The 21586-nt window shown below is 39.0% G+C and overlaps 1 protein-coding gene across 1 annotated transcript in view; it reads right to left on the bottom strand.

Annotated features, from left to right (window-relative positions):
- FOCAD (focadhesin) overlaps positions 1 to 21586 on the bottom strand; it is a 109232-nt gene that overhangs the window by 40385 nt on the left and 47261 nt on the right. Inside the window, exons 15-20 of the mRNA XM_009891507.1 lie at positions 13153 to 13287; positions 12703 to 12753; positions 11957 to 12040; positions 9898 to 10030; positions 6852 to 7040; positions 6463 to 6584 (exon numbers count right to left, since the gene is read on the bottom strand). Coding sequence (XP_009889809.1) covers positions 6463 to 6584; positions 6852 to 7040; positions 9898 to 10030; positions 11957 to 12040; positions 12703 to 12753; positions 13153 to 13287 — 714 coding nt within the window. The remainder of the gene's footprint in view (positions 1 to 6462; positions 6585 to 6851; positions 7041 to 9897; positions 10031 to 11956; positions 12041 to 12702; positions 12754 to 13152; positions 13288 to 21586) is intronic.

The raw sequence follows: 21586 nt of genomic DNA, 5'->3' as shown, positions 1-21586 counted from the left end.
TAATACTAGCAAGCATAGACAAAGCTGACAATAAGCAAAGCTCATATTCCTTTGAGTGTGCAATTTATATGTAAGAAGATGTTGGGAGGCACAGGGAAGAAGGCTCAAGGCACTGTTGAGCCTATCACAAGTGGTTGTAAAACACTTCCACACTGGTGCTGGTATGTTCTTAGGAGTCAACATAGCCAGACCAGGCTGCCAAGTAGTTTTCAAGGAAGAACTGCAGCCTGACATCTGATGCAATGAGAAACAGCATGAGCTAGGAGCTAGTAATCTGAGCCTGTTGATTGATGCTTAAGAAGGAAACGTCTGCTTGAAAAGACACAAAAGCAAGAGACTGTGTTGGCCAAAACCCAAGACAGGGAACACTGTCAAATCACAGGAAACACTACTGTACTTCAGCACCTCTGAATACATGTGGCACGAGTTTTGCACATTTCTGCAAGACTGGTAACAAACTTCAAATGAAATCAGAAGCCCACTTCCCCTTGGCAGTGCACTCCCAATAAAAATCAAACACCATGGCAACATCTGGATGAGTTTTCTTTCAGCACTGGTGCCTCTGTGCTGCAACAGATCTTTGTACATTGCTCACTCGTTCTGCACTGATTCATAGCCAGCAGAGGGCACACAAAACAAATTTAGGGAACAGTGAAATTAAGCATGTTTCTATCGCTTCCCTGAGTGTCTAACTGAGATAATGCTGTTTAAAGAACCTACAAACAGCAATACTATTAACATTTATGGCTCATCTTAAAAAATGCTGTAGAGCAGGGAGACTGGGAATCCCAATAAGTTCTTTTTCTAAGTACAACAGGTTTCCATCTCAATAACCCTGCCAACTCACACAGCTCCTAAATTCAGCTCATCTCTAACAAATATGTGGCTATGAAAATGTGTTTTAGACAATATCCCTATGTCAGTGGAATGTTTAGGCATGTATTTAAATGCCCTTCTCACATATGGGACATATAAACTGCAGCCTCAGTGATTTTAGAAATAAGTCTAGCATTACATATCCATATCAATGAATGAAATAATGAAGTAGCATCTCTTCATCTCAAATTTTGCTTAAACGCTCTTTTTAAAAAAACTTGCATGCAGACACTTCCAAATCCTTCCCCAAGCATTCCTTGGTGAGAAAAAAAAATTCTGTCTTTCTCCAAGGCACATTAGACTGAGGAGGAAAAAAGCAAAAAATCTGTCTACAAACTTACTTCCTGAATACATTTCATCACTGGAGGAGAGAGATTCAGTAAATTCAGTAGTGGAAACCAGCTCAAAGTAGTTCATAATCTGAACTACCTCCATTGAAATACCTACGCACAGAAGAATATGCTACAGCAAATTCTGTTCCCAAAAATCCAATTGTCATCTCAAGTTGCTTCAGGTACAAGTTTTGAATAAGCCCATGACTCTCTTGATTATATCAAAATCAAATCAGGAAAGAAATGTACAGAAGGAGTTTTCCATTTTACTGCTCAAAGAAGCATTCTATCACAGCATATTTAATGAATGCACTTAAAACAGAAGCAGAGAATGGTTCTCCTGTGAGTATATAGGGTGCCTAATATGATTATTATTTGTAGAGCAGTACTTAATACTGTACAACTCGCCACTGGCACGCAACTTTGCAATTGTGCCTGTAAATACTACTAATTATTAGGGAGAAATAACTGCTATTTCCAAATGCAAAGAGAACACTTGAATATTGAGAAACAAGCAAAGGCAAGACCATCCTCCTTTATTTTAAAAACACTGCACCAGTTCAGATGGTCAATGCCACCATTTGCCACATCCATATGTCAAAACCAGGCTACCTCTGTGCTTTCTGCATGTATCGTGAACTGTTCCCTTCACCTCCACTAAAGAAAGAGAAGATGGGTAGCTAGCTAGTCTAATAACTTTAACCTAAAACATACATTTACGGAACCATCAAAACATACGGTACATGATGTGAATATATGTGACTGTTCATCCTCATTTATCTTCACAACAAAGATAAGTGAAGCTGGTAAGAGATTAATCCCATAAACCCCTGGGAAGAATTACTTCAAAAACTGAAACAGTCACAGGTGATGTATTAGCTAATCTAGCCCAGGTGACTCTGATAAACATCACAGACTTCTTGCACAGTATGATCCAGGCAGCCATAGAGAAAACAAAGAAAACCCATCGTCTATGTGACTTCTGACTACTGGGACTACAGTAACTCACATGTCCTCTCAAAGAGAGGTTAACAAGCTTTGTTTAATAATCAATCAAACAAATCCCCCATTGCTGGGGGAAAGATGATCTTCCTATTTCAAGTCACCAGTGACCGGTAAAGGGCGATACAGCATTTCAAGCGCACTGGTTTTTATTGAATGTATGTTCTGCCTCCTATGAGATACCAGTTCAAATAACATCAAAAAACCTTTCTGAATCTTAATCTGATCCTGCTGACAGGTATTACAGCTGCATCCAATCCCTCAACTAGAATACCACCTAGGAGACAAAATATGTCCGGCTCATTAAGGTTTAACAGTTATTTACCTTTTTACTGTATTTGATAGTTAGATATGAATGGCAGCTAAACCCAGGTATTTGGTATTTGTATGCTTTACAGACTTTCAAACATACAAGACAACATTATTTTTTCTGTATACTGTCCTGGTTCTGGCAGGAACAGGGTTAATTTCCCCAAGGATCTGGCACAGGACACAAGTATTCCATACCATGTGACAGCCATGCCCAGTATGTAAGTATATAGGGGAAGCTGGACAGGGGAGGGGGCAAGAACTTGAGGCTCAGAGCGGGCTGGGGCTGCCTGCCCCCTGGTATTGTAATTGTGTTTGGTATCGTAATCGTGTTTGTACATTCCTCTATTGATGTTATTGTCATTGTTTTCCTCTTTCCTTTGCTCTTCTGTTAAACTGCCTTTATCTCAACCCATGAGTTTTGCCTTTTTCTTCTGATTTTCCCCCATGGCTGTGGGATTTGAGTGAGTGGCCACGTGGTTCTCTGTTGCTGGCTGAGGCCAAACCATGGCAATACAAACCTCATATAACTCATTGATTTGGCAGTGGGACCTGAGGCATCCCACTTATACATAAAGAATCTCACAAAAATGAAACTGGTTGCCTCAAGCCACTCACCATGCTCCAGTATTCAAAAAACTAAGTGTAATAATGGCAACTAAGCATACACAGATCCAGACAGATATGCAACCTGTAGGTTCATATTCTACAGATGTGAGCATAGATCAAATCACTGAAGAGATAAAAACGTTATTATCCCAGTATGGCAATTACATTGATGACTGCTAATCCCTAAAGAAATGCCAACTGGTGGGAGTTTTTAGAGGTAAGATAAATAGATGCTTGCCATCTCCCAGTTAACTGTAATTCCTTAGCGTTTACATCCACCTCACAGTTTTCTTGGAGCTTTACGCTGACTGCAGTGCTTCAAAGGCAACTTTAAGTCTTCTTTTTAATGAAATGCCTCTTACTTTACTTAAAAAAATAACTATAAGAGTTAAAAAAACCCACCCCAAAAAAAAAAAAAGAAGTCAAAGCAGTAGTGAAGAAGCGTCATTCCGGTAATTTAAAACCACTAAAAAACCCTGCTTAATGTGCTGCGTTGAACTCCGAAGCAACGACTTTGCAAAAACATGTGAATTGCTATAGCCACTGCTGGTAAAAGATGAGAGCCTAGGTCCTAGTAACTCAATTTTCTTAGACTAATACTGCTATTTGACAGCTTTATACCTTAAGCTCCCTGGTTTTATGGTGAAACTCTGCTCCTCAGAACACCAAGGACTAAACAAACACTAAGTCACAAAATTCAGTCAGATGAGCCCAGGGACTTGCTTTTCTACACAAAGGCCCAAATACCTTTTTCCTGACATCCCTAACTCCAACTGTTTGCATACAAAAAGGTAAAAAGGCAAGAAAATACTTTTTTGTCTTTTAAAGCAGTACAAGCTGAGAACAGAAATACTGATATATTTTGATCAATATTTTATAGTTATTGTGAATTTACACTAAAAGCGTGCAGTTAGGATTGTCTGAAGATGTTTTGTGCTTAGATTTATATTTCAAACATACTTGGTTTTCTTTTTAGTTTTACTACACCTTGAACCAATTGACTTTGTAAAATACTGAGACACTTAATATAATATTCCTGTCTCCAGTCATTGGTATGTATCACTACCTCCATCCAGTTCACCACATTCAATAAGAAACCCCATGCTTTGTAAAGCAAGCCATTTTAAGGCTGTCTTTCTGTGATTGAGAAAGTAGCTCGTTAGCACAAGAAAGGTCAATTTTTGATGTGCTTGTGGATGTTATAATCACTGATAGTACACAAAAATAAATAATTTATTTTTTTTACCAGAGATTGTATTTGGTGCTTTAACAGGGCAACAGGTGAGTGTTTACAACACAGTAGTTCAGAATTGATCTTCATACCACTGTAATTCAGCTTATGTAACAGTTTAACACATGCCTTTTCACAGAATCAAAGAATGATAGGGGTTGGAAGGGACCTCCGGAGATCATCTAGTCCACCCCCCCTGCCAGAGCAGGGTCACCTACAGCACAGGACAGCATCCGAGCAGGTTTTGAATGTCTCCAGAGTGGGAGACGCCACCACCTCTCTGGGCAGCCTGTGCCAGTACTCTGCCACCCTCAAAGTAAAGAAGTTCCTTCTCATGTTTAGATGGAACTTCCTACATTCAAGTTTGTACCCATTACCTCTTGTACTGGGCAACACTGAAAAAAGACTGTTCCCATCCCACTGGCACCCTCCCTTTAAGTATTTATAAGCATTGATAAGATCCCCCCTGAGTCTTCTCCAGACTAAAAAGACCTAAGTCTCTCAGCCTTTCTTCATAAGAAAGATGTTCCAGTCCCCTAATCATCTCCGTTGCCTTTTGCTGGACCATCTCCAGCAGTTCCCTGTCCTTCTTGAACCGAGGAGCCCAGAACTGCACACAGTACTCCAGATGCGGCCTCACCAGGGCAGAGTATAGGATGACGTCCCTTGACCTGCTGGCCACACTCTTCTTCATGCACCCCAGGATGCCATTTGCCTTCTTGGCCACCAGGGCACATTGCTGGCTCATAGTCATCCTGTTGTCCACCTGGACTCCCAGGTCCCTTTCCACAGAGCTACTCTCCAGGAGCTCAATCCCCAACCTGTACTGATGCATGGGGTTCTTCCTCCCCAGATGCAGTACCCTACACTTGCCTTTGTTGAATTTCATAAGGTTTCTCTCTGTCCAACTCTCCAGCCTGTCCAGGTCACGCTGAATGGCGGCACGGCCTTCCAGTGTGTCAGCCAGCCCTCCCAGTTTTGTGTTATCAGCAAACTGGTCGATGGTACACTCTATCCCTCCATCCAGGTCATTGATGAATATATTGAACAGGACTGGACCCAGTACTGACCCCTGGGGAACACCACTTGTTACAAACCTCCAACTAGACTGTGCCACTAATCACAACCCTCTGAACTCTGTCAGCCAGTTTTCAATCCACCCCACTATCCATTCATCTAACCCACACTTCCTAAGCTTACCTATGAGGATATTATGGGAGATAGCGTCAAAAGCCTTGCTGAAGTCAAGGTAGGCAACATCCACTGACCTCCCCATCTATCCATCCAGTGATGCCATCATAGAAGGCTATCAAATTAGTCAGACAAGACTTCCCCTTGGTGAATCCATATTGACTACTTCTGACAACCTTCTTCACCTCCAGATGCTTTGAGATGACACCCAGCACAAGCTGTTCCATCATCTTTCCAGGGACGGAGGTGAGTCTGACTGATCTGTAGTTTCCTGGGTCTTCCTTCTTGCCCTTTTTGAAGACTGGAGCGACATGGGCTTTCTCCCGATCCTCTTCTCCAGGACCTTTCAAAGGCCATGCCTTTTATTATAACACAATTAAATACGTTTTTCTGCAGAACCTCTGGCCCCACTGAATGAAGCAACTACATAGAAGGCAGAACTTTACTTTCTGAATGCTATGCAAGCCCACGCTTCATTCATAACTCATTACTCTAAATCTGCTCCTCTGACATATTTTGCAATATCCTTAAGGACTTCCCCTGGTGCTCTCCCCTGGAACATCCAAACAGTTAGAAAACATTCATTAATTTACTTGTACAATCCTGTGATGAGGCACACTACCTCCAGCTTCTGCTTTCATTCTTTAGCAGTAAAGAGGTCAAGAGGGAAAATACCTATTAAATTTACATACATGACTAGATACCTTGAGATCTGTGTTTAAGGGTGGTTTTTGGTTTTTAATTTTACTAGTTTGAGAGAAGAACTTGCCATCTGAGGTACTTCACAACCCTGTTGACACTGCCTTCATTACACAGCACCTGGGGGGCACTTCTACTTACTTACTACCCCAGAGGTAGTAAGGCAGGGAAGGAAGCATATTTCTGAGAAGGGAAGAAAAGTCAGCAACTTACCTCATGAATGAGGGCTACCAACATTTGCTGGAAATTGCGTCCCCTGCTGACCAGAAATCGGTTAATAGGCTTCCCATCTTTGCCCGTATGAACTGGAAGGTCATAACACAACAACATGCCAGCTTAAAGGGGGGAGGAAGGGAAAAAAAAAAAAAAAAAAATTGGTCAATACCAGTACTCATGCTAATAGTTCATAAGTCTTGCATAAGTCAGTGGAGAATCCAAAGCAAAGTAAAGTTAACTAAATAAAGCCAACAATTTAAAAGCATATGTAAGCATATGCAAGTGGCATAGGACTTTATTTCTGAAACTGATTCACTCTTGGATTCATAGAAATCTCTGGATCAAAACACATATACTTGTCTAACTTCAAGAAACTGACAGTGTACCTGCAAGGCCTGGCGTCATGCCTGGTTGTTTGTTCCTCTCATACATTTTCAGCAAGAAGTTTGGAACACCTGCCATAGTCTTCCCCTGATCCGAGCGCATGGTCCCTCCTCTCAAGGCAGAATGATACACACCACGGGGCATGTTGGTCATCTCCTGTTTCACAAGTGATGCTGCAAACTCTTCAAATGCTGGATGAAGTGCAAGAAAATGAGGAGACAGGAAATGGAACATCAGGGCTTGATGACTGGGAGACCAAACAAACCTTGGAAAACCCAAAATGACATATGTGCTTCAGGGGAGATATGCTTAGATAAACTAGTAATGACACGTTCAGATGAAAGCTGAAGGTCAAAGAATTGAGAACTCTTAGCCAGTCTCTCTGACACCATACCTGCTGCCACTGAAAGTTCAAGTGGCTCTGAGTAAGTCATGTCACATACTGCGATTGGGAAGAAAAATAGCCTTAACTATTCTCTGAGTTGTTGGACTGCATTCTTTGACGGCTACACCAGTAACACTGGCACATGTTGACAGACAGACAACGAGAAATCAAACTCATTTTTACCAACTTAGTGAAAAATATTGCCTCCGAAAACAGGTTATTCTTAAAGAGATTTAAGAGAAGCGCAATACAAAGAGGCTAGATAGAGACAGCTCATGTCTATGCAAACAGGGGATACAGAGAGAGAGAAGTATTACCTTGATTTCTGTTACCACAGCAGTACAAAATGTATATTAAGTTGTGTGCTTTTAAGCTATGCATTTTATAGTCTAACTAGGTTTAAAATGATACAGAATTAATAGAAAGTTATTGTTCATTTGTAAAGTCAATCTGAAAAAGCCTTTACAGGCACACATTAGAGAAAAGGGTTGTGTTTCTGTATGTACCGTGTACGTGCATCTATCACAGAATGTCCTAGACTGGAAAAGACCTGTAAGATCATGTAGTCCAAACACTAACCTAACGCTGACAAGCCCACAACTAAACCATGTCCCTCAGCACTATATCTACACGACCCTTAAATACCTCCAGGGATGGGGACTTCACCACTGCCCTGAGTAACGTGTTCCAATGCCTGATGACCCTTTCAGTAAAGAAATTCTTCCTAATATCCAATCTAAACTTCCCTTGGCACAACTTGAAACCATTTCCTCATATTCTAAGACATTTCCTCTTGTTCTAAAGTGACTATGAGACTGTATAGTATTTGTTACCACACCCCAATTCAGAGTCAACATTGTACCAACGCGTTGCAAACCTGGTATGTCTAGAAGTCTGTTAGTGCTTTCTATAATTCAGTTTTAAGAGGATTTACAATAACTGTTTCACACTAGGCTTGAAACTGGCATACAAATTCCCAAATCATATGCAGTCCTGCTTTGACTAGGAACTAGAGGACAAAGGAGACAAAAGGGCACTCACTTGTCCTTTCTAGGTCCAAGAAATACCTATGGCAGCATGCAATGAGATACTGGAATTACCTCAAATTTCCTATTTTCAGCAAGTTCCTGTGGTTTTCAGGAATGCTCTTTCCCAATTCAACTTCATAGTGGATTAGCAGTCTAAATCTGACAGGTTTTTGTAGCATGGCTGGAAGGGCACCTACATTTGTTGAATTATTTTTTTTTCCTCCACCTGTAGTGCCAACACTCTTCAAACAAAACCCTCAGAATTCAGTTAGCAATTTTCACTACAGTGATTCAAACAGAAACTATAAATCTTTGTTCTCGGGAATCATCAACACTATATACTCTTCCAACAAAAATAAATTTATTGACATGAAAACACTAGCCACATACCTGCTCCAGACTTTTACAAGAGCTTTTTTTTTTTTGGAGGGTGACTACAGCAGTAGAGAAGAAAATCTGTGAGAGAGGATAGCTCTCGCTTTGGTAACCCTCCATATTGACAGAGACATCCTAGCACAGGTAATATTCATTGCTGTTGTATTACTGCACTTGCTAGTTATGCCAAGGACTTAATACTTACAAGCCATTCAAAAGCAATTCTTCATGCAAGACATACAACCCAAAGATCTAGGCTGCCAGATGTAACTCAAACTAGAAAATCTGAATAAATTTAATGGAACACTTAGATGTGCAGCAAATGTTTTAAAGCTTGCAATCAGTCTGAATGAAAAAAAGAAAAGAGGTAACTAACATCACAGGAGCAAAGTTCTTAGCATTCTTCCTGCAGAGATACACCTCTGAATAATACTAATAAATAAATAGCTGTTGTCTGAAGTTTATAGTTTGTTATATGGTATTATTTTTAATTCTCTGACTACCAGGTTTCAGACAAGTCTCAGACATGTCCCTAAGCGCCACTTCTACCTGTCTTTTAAATAACTCAGGGATGGCAATTGCACCACTTCCCTGGGCAGCCTGTTCCAATTTTGATAACCCTTACGGTGAAGAAATTTTTCCTAATATCCAATCTAAACCTCCCTTGGCACAACTTGAGGCTGTTTCCTCTTCTCCTATCACCTATTACTTGGGAGAAGAGACCAACACCCACTTCTCTATAACCTCCTTTCAGGTAGTTATAGAGAGTGATAAGGTTGCCCTTCAGCCTCCTTTTCTCCAGGCTAAACAATCCCACTTCCCTCAGCCACTCCTCATAAGACTTGTTCTCTAGACCCCTCACCAGCTTCATAGCTCTTCTCTGGACATGCTCCAGCACCTCAATGTCTTTCTTGGAGTGAGGGGCCCAAAACTGAACATAGCATTCTTGATGCAGCCTCACCAGTGCCCAGTACACGGGGATGATCACTTCCCTAGTCCTGCTGGCCACGCTGTTTCTAATACAAGCCAGGATGCTATTGGCCCTCTTCCACTTGAGCACACCGCTGGCTCATATTCAGCCAGCTGTCAACCAACACCCCCAGGTCCTTTTCTGCCGGGCAGCTTTCCAGCCACTCTTCCCCAAACCTGTAGCACTGCATGGGGTTTAACATGACAGTCTGTTATAAGAAAGCCACATGTCTGTACAGTCACTGTGATCATAAGTCTGCCAAGCAACTTCAAATACTGAATATATTATACCTCCTAAAACAGAAGCTGGTGTTAGAGATAAAAGCTTGATATACGAAGAACCTGGAACAAAAAGATCCACCTCCTTCTCCTCTTCATCTTCATTCATGTCTGCCTCCTCCTGTGGGTCAACTTCTGGTCGTGCCTGAAAAATTAAAAAAAAGGAAATGTCAGCACAAAAATTCTGAATCCTCATTACCTTTCATGATTCCAAGTGTCAAAAATACCAATTAAATATGAAAAGTTCCCCATTTTATTAATTTCATTCCATTTCACTAATATGAAGCTGAAAGAATAAAAGCTTTCCTTCTACCCAAAGGAAAAGCAAGTCTGGTTAATAAAAATCACATGGGTATGTAAATCCGTATCTGTAATAGTCAAATTAATCTTGACACTTGTGGACTAAACTAATATTACTAAAACTTCATTTTCACTCTGATTCTTCTTTAATCATAGAGTAAAACAATGTTTTATATTGGCACTTTAAAATACACAGAGCATTTGTGCATCCAGAGAAGAGCAATAAAGTTGCTGAAGGGTCTACAGCACAAGTCTTACAAGGAGCGGCTGAAGGAATTGTGTTTTTTTAGCCTGGAGAAAAGAAGGCTGAGGGGAGACCTTATCACTCTCTACAACTACCCAAAAGGAGATTGCAGCGAGGTGGGTGGTAGTACAACAAGAAACAGTCACAAGTTGTGCCAGGGGAGGTTTAGATTGGATATTAGGAAAAAATTCTTCACTGAAAGAGTTGTCAAGCATTGGAACAGGCTGCCCAGGAAAGTGATTTAGTGACCATCCCTGGAGTTATTTAATAGATGTGTAGACATGGCACTTAGGGACACGGTTTAGAAGTGGACTTGGCAGTGTTAGGTTCGCGGTTGGACTTGATGATCTGAAGGGTCTTTTCCAGCCTAAACGATTCCACGATTTCTGCTACATTATTCTTCCATCCTCATTTTCAGAATTTGAAAAACTACAACACATCTACAATGCTTTCAATGAAAACATATTTAATCGTTTTCTAATAAGTGTAAAGTAACAGCACAGAGCTACATACTAGCATGCAAGAGATTTAGTACTGCAGCAGTGTTTAGAGATTTCCCTCATTCTATCCTGTGCTCCTCTATGCAAAACACATTTCTCACTTGTAAGGTTTACGCTGAACTCTTATTGATTTATATGAAGCAGGTATGTTTTTTAATTTTAAAGCTGCTTATTCCAACCTTTTCATAATAGCTAGTTACAACGCACAAATGGAGCCAATCTTGTAATAATGCAGGAAATAAAAGCTTACAAAAGTATTTACTACGCCATAAAGTACCAATGGACAACTGTTTATTGCCTACTCTCTCTTACAAGAGGAGAAAAAAAGTAAAAAAGTTAAAAAGTAAAAAAAAAAAATAAATCACACAGCTGACTTTATATGTTCATTTCCTTGCACTGTTTCTTTTTGTAAGATTGAGTCAACTGATCAGACCAAAGTTTCAGATTTTAACAGCCCTCTACATGCTTAAAAAGCCTTCCAGTAAGTATCTCAATTTTTTTTTCTGGCTGCCTTTATCAACAAAAAAGAAAAATGGTATGCTATAAAAGTTCAGAACAGAAATACAGGAAAAATTTTCAGCTTATTTCCAAAAGAAGCACCTACTTTTTGAACTGACCTGCCCATTTCAGGAACAAAAGCACTAAGCGTGTGTGTGACTGCAATGGATGATGCAGAAATCACAAGAGCTGCTTAGTGTCAAGACTCAACTGCAAGCGTTAACAGAAGAGTATAAAACGCAAAATAGGCATCCAAAAAAATAACCTGCTGATTTAACTAAGGAAAGAAGAAAAAAAAATACCTTCTGACTCAGCCTCCATTTGTGCCTTTCCCCTCCCACAAGTCTTAGTTATGCTGATCATACATAATATCATCCCATTTCACCAGCAGGAGCTCATATTCCTTCTAAGAGGCTCTCAGGGTTGTCTGATAGAGATGGCACCAGGCCTTACTTCCCTTGCAAGAGGACACAAGCCATGTCAGATGAAGTGTGAGATGTCCTTACTGTTAAATGTACAACATTGTTACCTGTTCAGGAAGATGATGAATTGTATGTTCTTCAGAACCAAATGATGAGAGTGATTTATAGGCTGAAATGGCTACAACGGCATCCTAGAAAATTAACAGGACAAAAAAGAAAATCAAGCACACCATATGGTATTGCTACCTACTGGAAACTCCACATACGAAAAGCCTATTCATTAACCACTGAATGCTGAAAAACGCTTTAAATAACAATGTTTTCCTGAGGTGCACTCTTAATTGCTTACTTAATATATAAAATACAAACTAGCAAGACCAATTACTAGGCTCAATAGCAAACATTCTGATTGCTACACTCCATTATTGCTGTGAGTGTAGTTTATGCAGAAATATCTGAGCTACATTTAAACTAAAATATTTTGGTTCCACCAGCCCCATGGTAGTGCTGGTCCAACATTCCCATTGTGTTACAATATCCCACTGAAGAATTGAGTTGTCACAGCTGCAGCTTTGCCAAGGATGCTTCACCGTGTCAAGGCTGAAGTCTACAAGGGGAGTCAAACTAGTTTGTGTTATGATTCTCCTTGCAAGCAGCAGATCTTAGGCCCTTCTGTTACCACCTTTCATGTGCAGTACATTGCTTCAAAAACAGTGTTAAGCAGTCAATGACAAGAAGAAAACTGTATTAGAAAATGAGATTGCTGCACTGATAACCTTGTCTTGACAGCAAGGTATAAAACTTAATATCCAATCACTGACACCAGGAATTCATCTTCAGTTGTGTCACCTACCTTGTTTTGTGTGTTGTTCCAAAGGAAGCTGATAACTTGAGCTTTGAATTTCTATAAAAGCAGACAAAACACGCATTCAGATTTTCTTTAATCAAATGAGCAGTTGAAATAAAGGCTGTTACCTGAAACAAACTGCTGCCACATTAACATGCACTGAGCTACGAAAAGGGTGGAAAGGGTGCAGGTCTGAACTGTAGATGCATTCACATGTCCTCACATTCTGGGAGGGGGGAACCTCTGATTCACCTTGCACTGGAATTTCTCACCTATCTCCTAGGATTCACTAATGCAATCTGAAATTGTGAAACTCTACAGAAATGTGCATTATGATTAACTTGAATTAGTCAGTGGGTGCAATTTAGAGATATCAAAAAACAAGCAGGCACATTTAAAACTCATATACCAAGATAGACCAAAAGAAGAAACTCGCCTTAGTCTACGAATACATACCTCATATTCATTTGTATTCACTGCTAGTGAGGGAACCAGCGCAAACAATTCATTCAGTGCTTTTAAAATGAAGGGTCTTGTATCACAACTCAGCTTTGGTGACAGAGCATTCCATGTAGAACGGATGCAAACAACCTGGAGGGAAAGTGAGAAGCACCATTACTAACAGTAATCCCAAATTGACTTAACATTTATTTCCAGCACTTGCCTTCTTTCTTCTTACTTGGAAACAGGAATTAATATAGAGTTCATAAAACATAAAAATTCACTTGCACTAATACTCTAAAAGTATATCAACTAACATCATGTAATAATACTGGACAACACTTCACCAGATAAAGTAGCTACCAGTAGGAATAAATATGATAGTATAGCAATACGCATAAAGCTGTAGATGTATCTTCATGTGACAGCAATGCTCTACTTCACTTGTTCAAATTAGCTTAAAAAGCGAGCTGTCTCTGGGAGTTCAACCACATGACAGCAGAAGAAGCTACAGAGGAAGCTACATTCCCTGGGAGCCCTCCAGAACAAGACGCCAATCTTTAAACACGACAAAATCCAACCAAATTTGTGGAACAGAAAAGACGAATGTCAAACTCCAGGAATCCAGAAATCATCGGAAAAACATCAAACTAAAATAAACACGACCATGGCTTCATTAGCCCTATACTAAGCAGGTCAGTTCCTACAACTCACAGTGAGAGAAATCACTTCAATGAATCAGAAACATGAAGAAAAATAATTCTGTCAGGAAACCTGAGATGATAGTAACATCATGCTTCCAACTGTTAACTTACAAAAACTGTGAAACTGGTTTTAAAATCATAGAATTTACTTTTATTCTGTTAATAATGAATCTGGAGTTTTGTTATTTGCTTTCCAAGTCCTTAAAACATAGTAACTTCACCCTTTTAAATCTCCCTTTCCAGTTATACTAGAAATCAGAAAGTTACTGTGCATTAAATAGAAGCTGAAACCACTTTAGATAAGCTTCTGTAATCCCGGCTATTAAGTCCTCAAGAGAATAAATAAATAAATCATTAACCACAACAAAATACTGGCAATGGCAGGTAAAAACAGGACTACCTGCAGGATTCCATACTACAAAGAATCCAGTATAAACTGTGAAGATCACGCTTTTCCTGTGGGGTTTTGGTTGTTTTTTGGAGTTGTTTGGGGGGGTTTTGTTTGGTTTTCTTTTTTTTTGTTTTTGTTTTTTTTCCTTTTCCCCCTCAATTCAGGAGGCCAATATTTGGTTACACGACAAACATACCCTGAAAAACAAAGTAACTTGTCATTACAGATAATAAAATTGAACACTCGGAGCACCTTGCAGGGTATGCTTCTAAGGTTGGTGTACTTCCATGTCTTTGAAATTAAAGCAAAGCAACAGAAGACTCAAAGAGAAATACAAACCCATCTATGTAATGAAATCAAATGAAGATATGTTTATGAACATATTCCATAAAGGCATTAAGAAAAATAATTCTAGTGTTATTGTGAACTGAAAAAAACAGCATGCTCGGTATCACTGAATTCAGGTAATTGCTGTATTAAGCAGTCACTTCAGTCACTGCAAAACAAATTTTTACAATGCAGTTTAAAAAACTGAAGATGCCTTTTGAGTTGAGTCCATTTCGGCAATAGCAAACCCATGAGTACATTTCTATGGTAACGACCACTGATGGCTAGAAACACCTAATCTGTTAACATTCCAAGTGAAAATGATGCCTCTCTTTCCCATCTTTCAAAACACAGTTTGCAAGAATAAGAAAATACCTGTTCCATTATTCAGAAACACAGATCTATCAGTTAGCACTGTAAGTTCTTACTAAACTAAACTATCTAGAAATTTTAACTTTGTAATGAGTTAGTTGTCTGGAAACAGAAAATACACCTTGTATTAATATGCAGAGAAACAAATAAAGTTGTGCGTTCATTTGATATTGCCATTTAGCAAGACTACAAAATTATTAGCTAGCCAAGAATGGTTCATTTCATTCTTTCCCATAGTACCACACACATTCCCCAATTTAAGCTAACAGGTAAAAAAAGGCCACAAAAAAATAGGCAGCTATCTAACAAAAGTTTCAGATTTAGCAGATACCCATAACACGCCTAAGAAATGGCAAACTGCACTCTGTGATAATTGTTTGGAACAAATAAACGTATTAGCATTTTCAGTGTTAAACCCCATGGCAGATGGAGCTAAGTGAAATCTGCAGAACAACATATATCCAGTGTCTTTTATCAGCTACATTGAAACAACGTATTGGTTCTGGACCATATATATTTAGTATGCCAAAACCACTGGCCCTCCATTAAGTCACACATAAACAACAATTATATGGTATCTTACACAGTATTCCACCGAGGATTTTTTCCACACATATTCAAGTACATGTAAGCATCATATGTGCTAAGTGCAGTATTACTGCCATACTGCATCTAGTAACTAGCAGACTGTAGTAAATAAATAGCATTTCAGTAGTTTTGTCAACACCAAAATGATTTCACTGTAAGATCTATTTTAATGACTTTTTTCCTTTCACAAACAGAAAGGATTTATTTTCTGTATTGTATGTATAAAACATTCATACTAACGGTAGCTATTATATTAACATACTACTGATTGAAATCTATTGATATATGTCTATCTTGAGTCATGGAAGTCCAACAGAAATTCAATTTTTCCACTGGCTAAAAGAAACAGCTTGTGTTTCCAAAGGAGTTTCCAAATGCTAAACATCTATTGAAGAGTACAGGCATCACTTACTTGCAGAAAGCTGTGATGAAAGATTAAATATTTCAGTACAGCAATATACATATGCCAGAGTACGCAACTTTTGACCGTTCTCTTTTTGTAATCAATGATTTGCCAGTCTTCACCATGCTCAGCGAGTGCTGAAATGTCTTACTGGATTGCAACTGCCAACATGCTGTCTCAGTCAGGATCACCGCATACCAAATGTAACACACAGTCCTAAAATACACTGTCTAACAAGTTGTATTACTCGAGACATTAACTCCTTAGGAAAAAAAAAAAGCAGGATCGTACTAAACAAAAAATGCTAAGACTACATTCACACTTTTCGGTGGGTCTTTTCAGCCTTTCACAATCAAACGTTTCCATTTTCTCACTCACCACTGCTGCTGTATTGTTCTGGCGGGCAAAAGCTAAAGAACACCATCCTGGTATTTGTATTTAGGGGGGTTGTTTTTAAATAAGAGGAGATTCAAACAAAAGAAAGTGCTTTAGCTAGCAAAAAATTTTGCCAAAGTTTCAGACTTGACCCTTCATCGTAACACTGTCGCTATCTGAAGCCCTGAAGGGGGCAGAAATTAAAAGGAATCTTCAATTTGGATGAGATCTTGAGGTACTGGCCAGGCACTGAGACAAAATCCCAGATGCATCATATCAGTTAATTGTCCAAAGCCCAAAGGCGTGCAGCTCCAGTCTTACACAGATTATAAGATCAAAGAACTGAAAGTTTAAGTCCTGCAGAACACTGAGATACTGGGAAGACTGAGCAGCACAAAGAGCCTTAACTGTAGGACAGAACAAGGATGCTCTTGTCTAAGACATTCTCCTGTCTTCTCAGAATGCAGCATTCTGGACCTCTACTGAACACAGAATCATCTTCACCACAGTCCCATTAAATAGCTATGCATGAAGGTAAACAACACAGTTAAGAATCTCCAAAGCCAGTGTTTTCTCAGATTAGAAAGGCACATATTATTCTGGCAGCTAGTTGTAAAGCACTGTATTGAGGAACTACTCACATTTCTAGGATCCACAACCATATTGGGAGCACAGTGTTCTGAATTCAAAATCCACTTCACTTTCAATTCAACACAGTGACAAAAATAAGCATCAGCTTATATCAACCCCTCTATTCAATGAAACCACAAAAATGCAAAGACATTATCATAGTTTGAGTAATAGTATTTTCAGTTCAGTGGTGTTCAATTAGATAATCACAATTTAGAGCCGCTGAGCAAGGTTCCTTTGGCATTTCTGATAAAATTAAAACTCTCCTACTGTATGATAGTTCTGATCTTTTAAGACCACATTGAACCTGATGGAAATCCAGAAACTTATTAACACTACCCACAATGTTTCTGGTTTTGCAAAGAAGACTTGCAATGGAGTACCCAGTATAAAGCAGATGGTGCTATAAGCTGCCACTCTGATAGCTTCCAGCTTCAACATGAAAACTTAAGTCAATAATCCAACATCCAAATGTCAGATCTAAAAAAAGTCCCAAGCAAATTCTGGTTCTTTCCAGTTAAGGTGGGAATGTTTGAAAAATTGCATTGCTGCACCCAGAAATCATAATATACTAGCATTTTGGACACTGTAGCTCTTTATGAATGCAAAAGGGTAAAGTGTTCTAAATATCAAAAAAGAACTTTAAAATAGCGCAGGTATATGATTGTGTGTTTCAGTTCTCATTGGATGCCTTCAAAATGAACACACATCCTTCAAAGGATTCTATTCTCTTTGCCACAATATAAGGCATGTTTACTTTGCATGCTTCTCAACCAAAAATAACACATTGCCCTTGCATACTTGGTTAACAGCATAGGAACTTGCAGGAGGTCACTTTTTCTTATTTTAAACACTGTTGGTATTAGGAGAGGAAGCAATTTTTTTTCAGTTACTAAAGGACAACAGAACCCATATGAATTCATTCAGGTTGCTAAACTCCACTTCAATTTTAAATTTGGACAGAAGGAAATTCATTAAAAGCAGCCAAAGGCGGGTTTGGACAGAGAGATTTGTTAAGCAGGGCATGTGTGTGTGTTTGTCGTCTTAGCTGAAGTACCGCAGCTTGGAATACACCACAACTCAAAAACTTTTGCCGCATTCTGAGAAAAAGGAGAATTTACCTGTCCAAACATCACTGACAACTGACTGTTTCTGAAGTGGATCTCATATGACTTCAGACCGCGTAATCATCCAAATAAACTTGGTGATTTGATCTGAAGAAGGAACATGATTTAACCTGACTGATCAATACTGGCACACAGCAAGCAGAGAAGCTAAAGCATATTAAAACCATCACTGTGCATAGCTGTGCATTCTGGCCTGTCATTAATGGACTTCATTCTCAGTTGCTATAACACTAAATTTCCTTAAAAACGTTTTGGTTTTGTGGTGTTTTTTTTTTTTTTTTTGAACTCTTTAAAGTTTAAGACTTTAGAATTCTGTTGGCTCCTTTCAGAAGGAACTTTCTGGACTCGTAACATAATGGTAGTCCTACAGAAAACCTCCTACCAAATGAAGTACTGTGAAGAAACCAATGGAGCAGGGGGATTGGAACAGTGAGGAAGATAGAAGAGAGATACTTCACACACAAATTTTTAAAAAGTAAATACATGAAAAGGTTATAAAAGTAGTAATAACCTTGACATGATGTCTTTCTGAGAAATAGGTGACTGTGATAAACATCTTGTGATGAACTTTGTCTCTGCTCGTCATGAATCCCCAAGGAAAGGCCCTGTGATTCCAGAGTCACTACTTAGCTGCACAAAGCTGTTCTCTGAAAACACAATACACTCTAGGAAACTAGCACAATAAGAGAATTTTACTTCATGACGCTGATATGCCAATTACCACCCACAGAAAAAGAACCAGTGCTAATCATAAAATGTATGTTCACAGATCTAGACACACTAGTGTCATACTTTGGTAAAAGTTCCTTTAAACTCCGCTTTCATCTTTATGTTCTCTGAGGTTTTTTTGTTCGGTGTTTGTTCAAATTGACGTAACATTGTCATCTTGAAATCTTAACAACCATGTAACTTAGAAGCTCTCAGTGCTTCTGGTACAGTGCATTTTGTTACTTGTAACATTTATTTTAAAATAGCAAGCTTACTGCTGGACAGAGCACTGACTGGAAACATATTTGCTAGATGGGAAAAAACTAAAAGCTAAGATTTACTGATGTCAAAGAAAGAAAAAGCACTCTTCCTTCAGGTGACCTACTGCCCTAAGAGGGTGGGAAATAATGGGGAAAAATAGGGAACAACAACATTTAAATCAGCTTTCATTTCTGATCTGAGGGGAAGCAAGTCAGAGAGACCCATCATTTTAAGCAACATTCCCCCCAAGACAAACGTCCATTCATACCAGACCTCAGCAAGGCTGGTGCACCAAGTCAATCAAAGAATCTTTGATTCACAGAATAACTTAGGTTGGAAGGGACCTCTGGAGGTCACCTAGCCCAACCTACTCCACACAGGAAGGCTGACTGGATTAGGCTACACAGGGACTATTTCACTTGCTTTGTATGGAGAAATACTGGCTTTGACAGTTGTAAAATAATCGGTGCAAACATTTTTTGTAACATTTCTTAGGCCTTTATTGTTGTTTGGCTTCATCCTTTGATATCTGCAGGTATCACAGCCTCTTCCAATGAACACAAGTTACAAGATTCCTCTCTTTTTGGGTGGATCATGGACCAGAACACTCACACAAGAACCGCTCAAGCTTTTTGGCTGTGGTTGGCATAGCTGATTGTTCACTCTGGTCACAGTGCTGCAGCCACCATCTTACAGCCTCTGTGTTTTCTATTGTAGAAATCAAAGGAGAAAGGGGTTTTCTTGATTTTTTTGAAGTCAAGACATATTTATACTGCTCAAAACTTCTGACACTCTAAAAAAATAACTTAAATGGGGTCTTCAAATAACCTAGAAAACACAAATGGGAATCGGTCTTATTTAACACCTTTCTAAACAACTCCATCACCTCTTAGCAACCTTAACATCTTTTCCTAGAGCATACACAACAGAAAAAAGGGTATCCCAATACAATCGCAATTCTTATTAAAACAATTTCATTGTCACAAAATGATCCTCAGGTAGCTAGTCTTGAATTATTTGTCTTCCTTTTTAGCTTTTTGGTAAAACCTTAAAACTGAATCACTGTGTCCACACAGTAAACATGTCAGTAACCAAGTCAACATACAGTATTCATCATTTATTGCAGAGCAGCTTTACATCTTTTGTGATGATTGCTTGAAATTCAGAATCTCCTCTAAACTCCAATTAGGATAAACCCATCAGAATCTTTCCAGAACATGTAATTGCAGCAAAACCCACCAGACACATCCTCTGCTGCAAAGTGTTACACTTAACACCCAGCTACAGAAATACCTGCAACTTGCAAAAAGTAATGGACATACCATTGCTTTGCGTAAGTGCTACTGCTTGTGACGGACCAATAAACCCCTACAATGGAAGGTGGCTCAGATGGGCAAAAGTGATGTGCCCATCAGAGAATAATGCAGGGTGGGACTTATCATGGCTGTTGCAAGCAAACTGACTCAACACAAAGAGGACCTTAGTTTTAGATATACAACTATAAACAGTTCAATGGATCAACTGACGGAATAAATGTTTCTCCCCAGTTCATTAAAAGAGTGTGAACATGTCCCTGAGTCAGTCAGACCAGCATATGAGAGAGTGAATACATGGCCCAGCCCAAGATAGAGTATAAAAACTAGACAATCAATAGAAGAATTTTGAAGAGAGGACCAGGCTTGAGCTAGCTTCAACTTACATATTCCTTCAAGGTAATTGGGGATGCTCAGAATCACGACGGGGAGTGTATTGCGTATTGTAGAGACCAGTAATGGGAGTCACATTGGTATTGTGACTGAACTGTATATTGCAATTGCTACATTTTGCTAAGAGTAACTTCAATTTGTATTGTGATGTCGATGTATTTTGTATCACTCTGCTGAATCAGAAATCCTGTGTAACAACAGCTATCTTGAAATATGTAAACTTGATATTACACATTACATATGCCATGCACAGAATATCTAAAATAACCTGGTTAGAGAGTATTGGACTCTGACACACACTGTGATAACAAAAAAATGACCCTTGCTGCCCTGTGACATTTTTAGACAAATATGGTCTAGGAATAAATTAGAGTAAATAAAACCATCTTCTTTTCAAAACACATTTTGGTCAATACTGCAAAACCAGCTGACTTGACAACATGATGGTGCCACAGAGGCAGAAGCACTACTATTAATCCTAAGGATTAACAGCCAAATCATTCCTCAATGCCATTTCAACAGTAAAAAGTTTGGCCATGAGCATTCTGTCTACAGAGTATGTCCACATTCAAATGCAAAATGCTTACACTGAAATTTCAGCTACAGAGGGGGAATTCTTTTTGTGGACTATACAAGCAGTTTTCCAGTTTCTGCTAACAGATTACAAGTACTCGGAGCACAAGTTTCCTTAATTTATTTTGTGTCTGCAATGAATGCAACATGAAGTTGAAACCCAAAGAGAAGTAACATGCAAGTTAAGAGCCACTGTTAATGTTTTAAATTACAAAGTTTAAGATAACATTTATTAAAATTATAAGTCATATTGTGTGTTCTGAAGAAAATAAAATTTTCCTAAG

The sequence above is a fragment of the Charadrius vociferus genome, unplaced genomic scaffold (assembly GCF_000708025.1).
Source record: "Charadrius vociferus isolate BGI_N301 unplaced genomic scaffold, ASM70802v2 scaffold198, whole genome shotgun sequence".
NCBI lineage: Eukaryota > Metazoa > Chordata > Aves > Charadriiformes > Charadriidae > Charadrius > Charadrius vociferus.
This window is presented reverse-complemented; position numbering and strand designations above follow the sequence as displayed.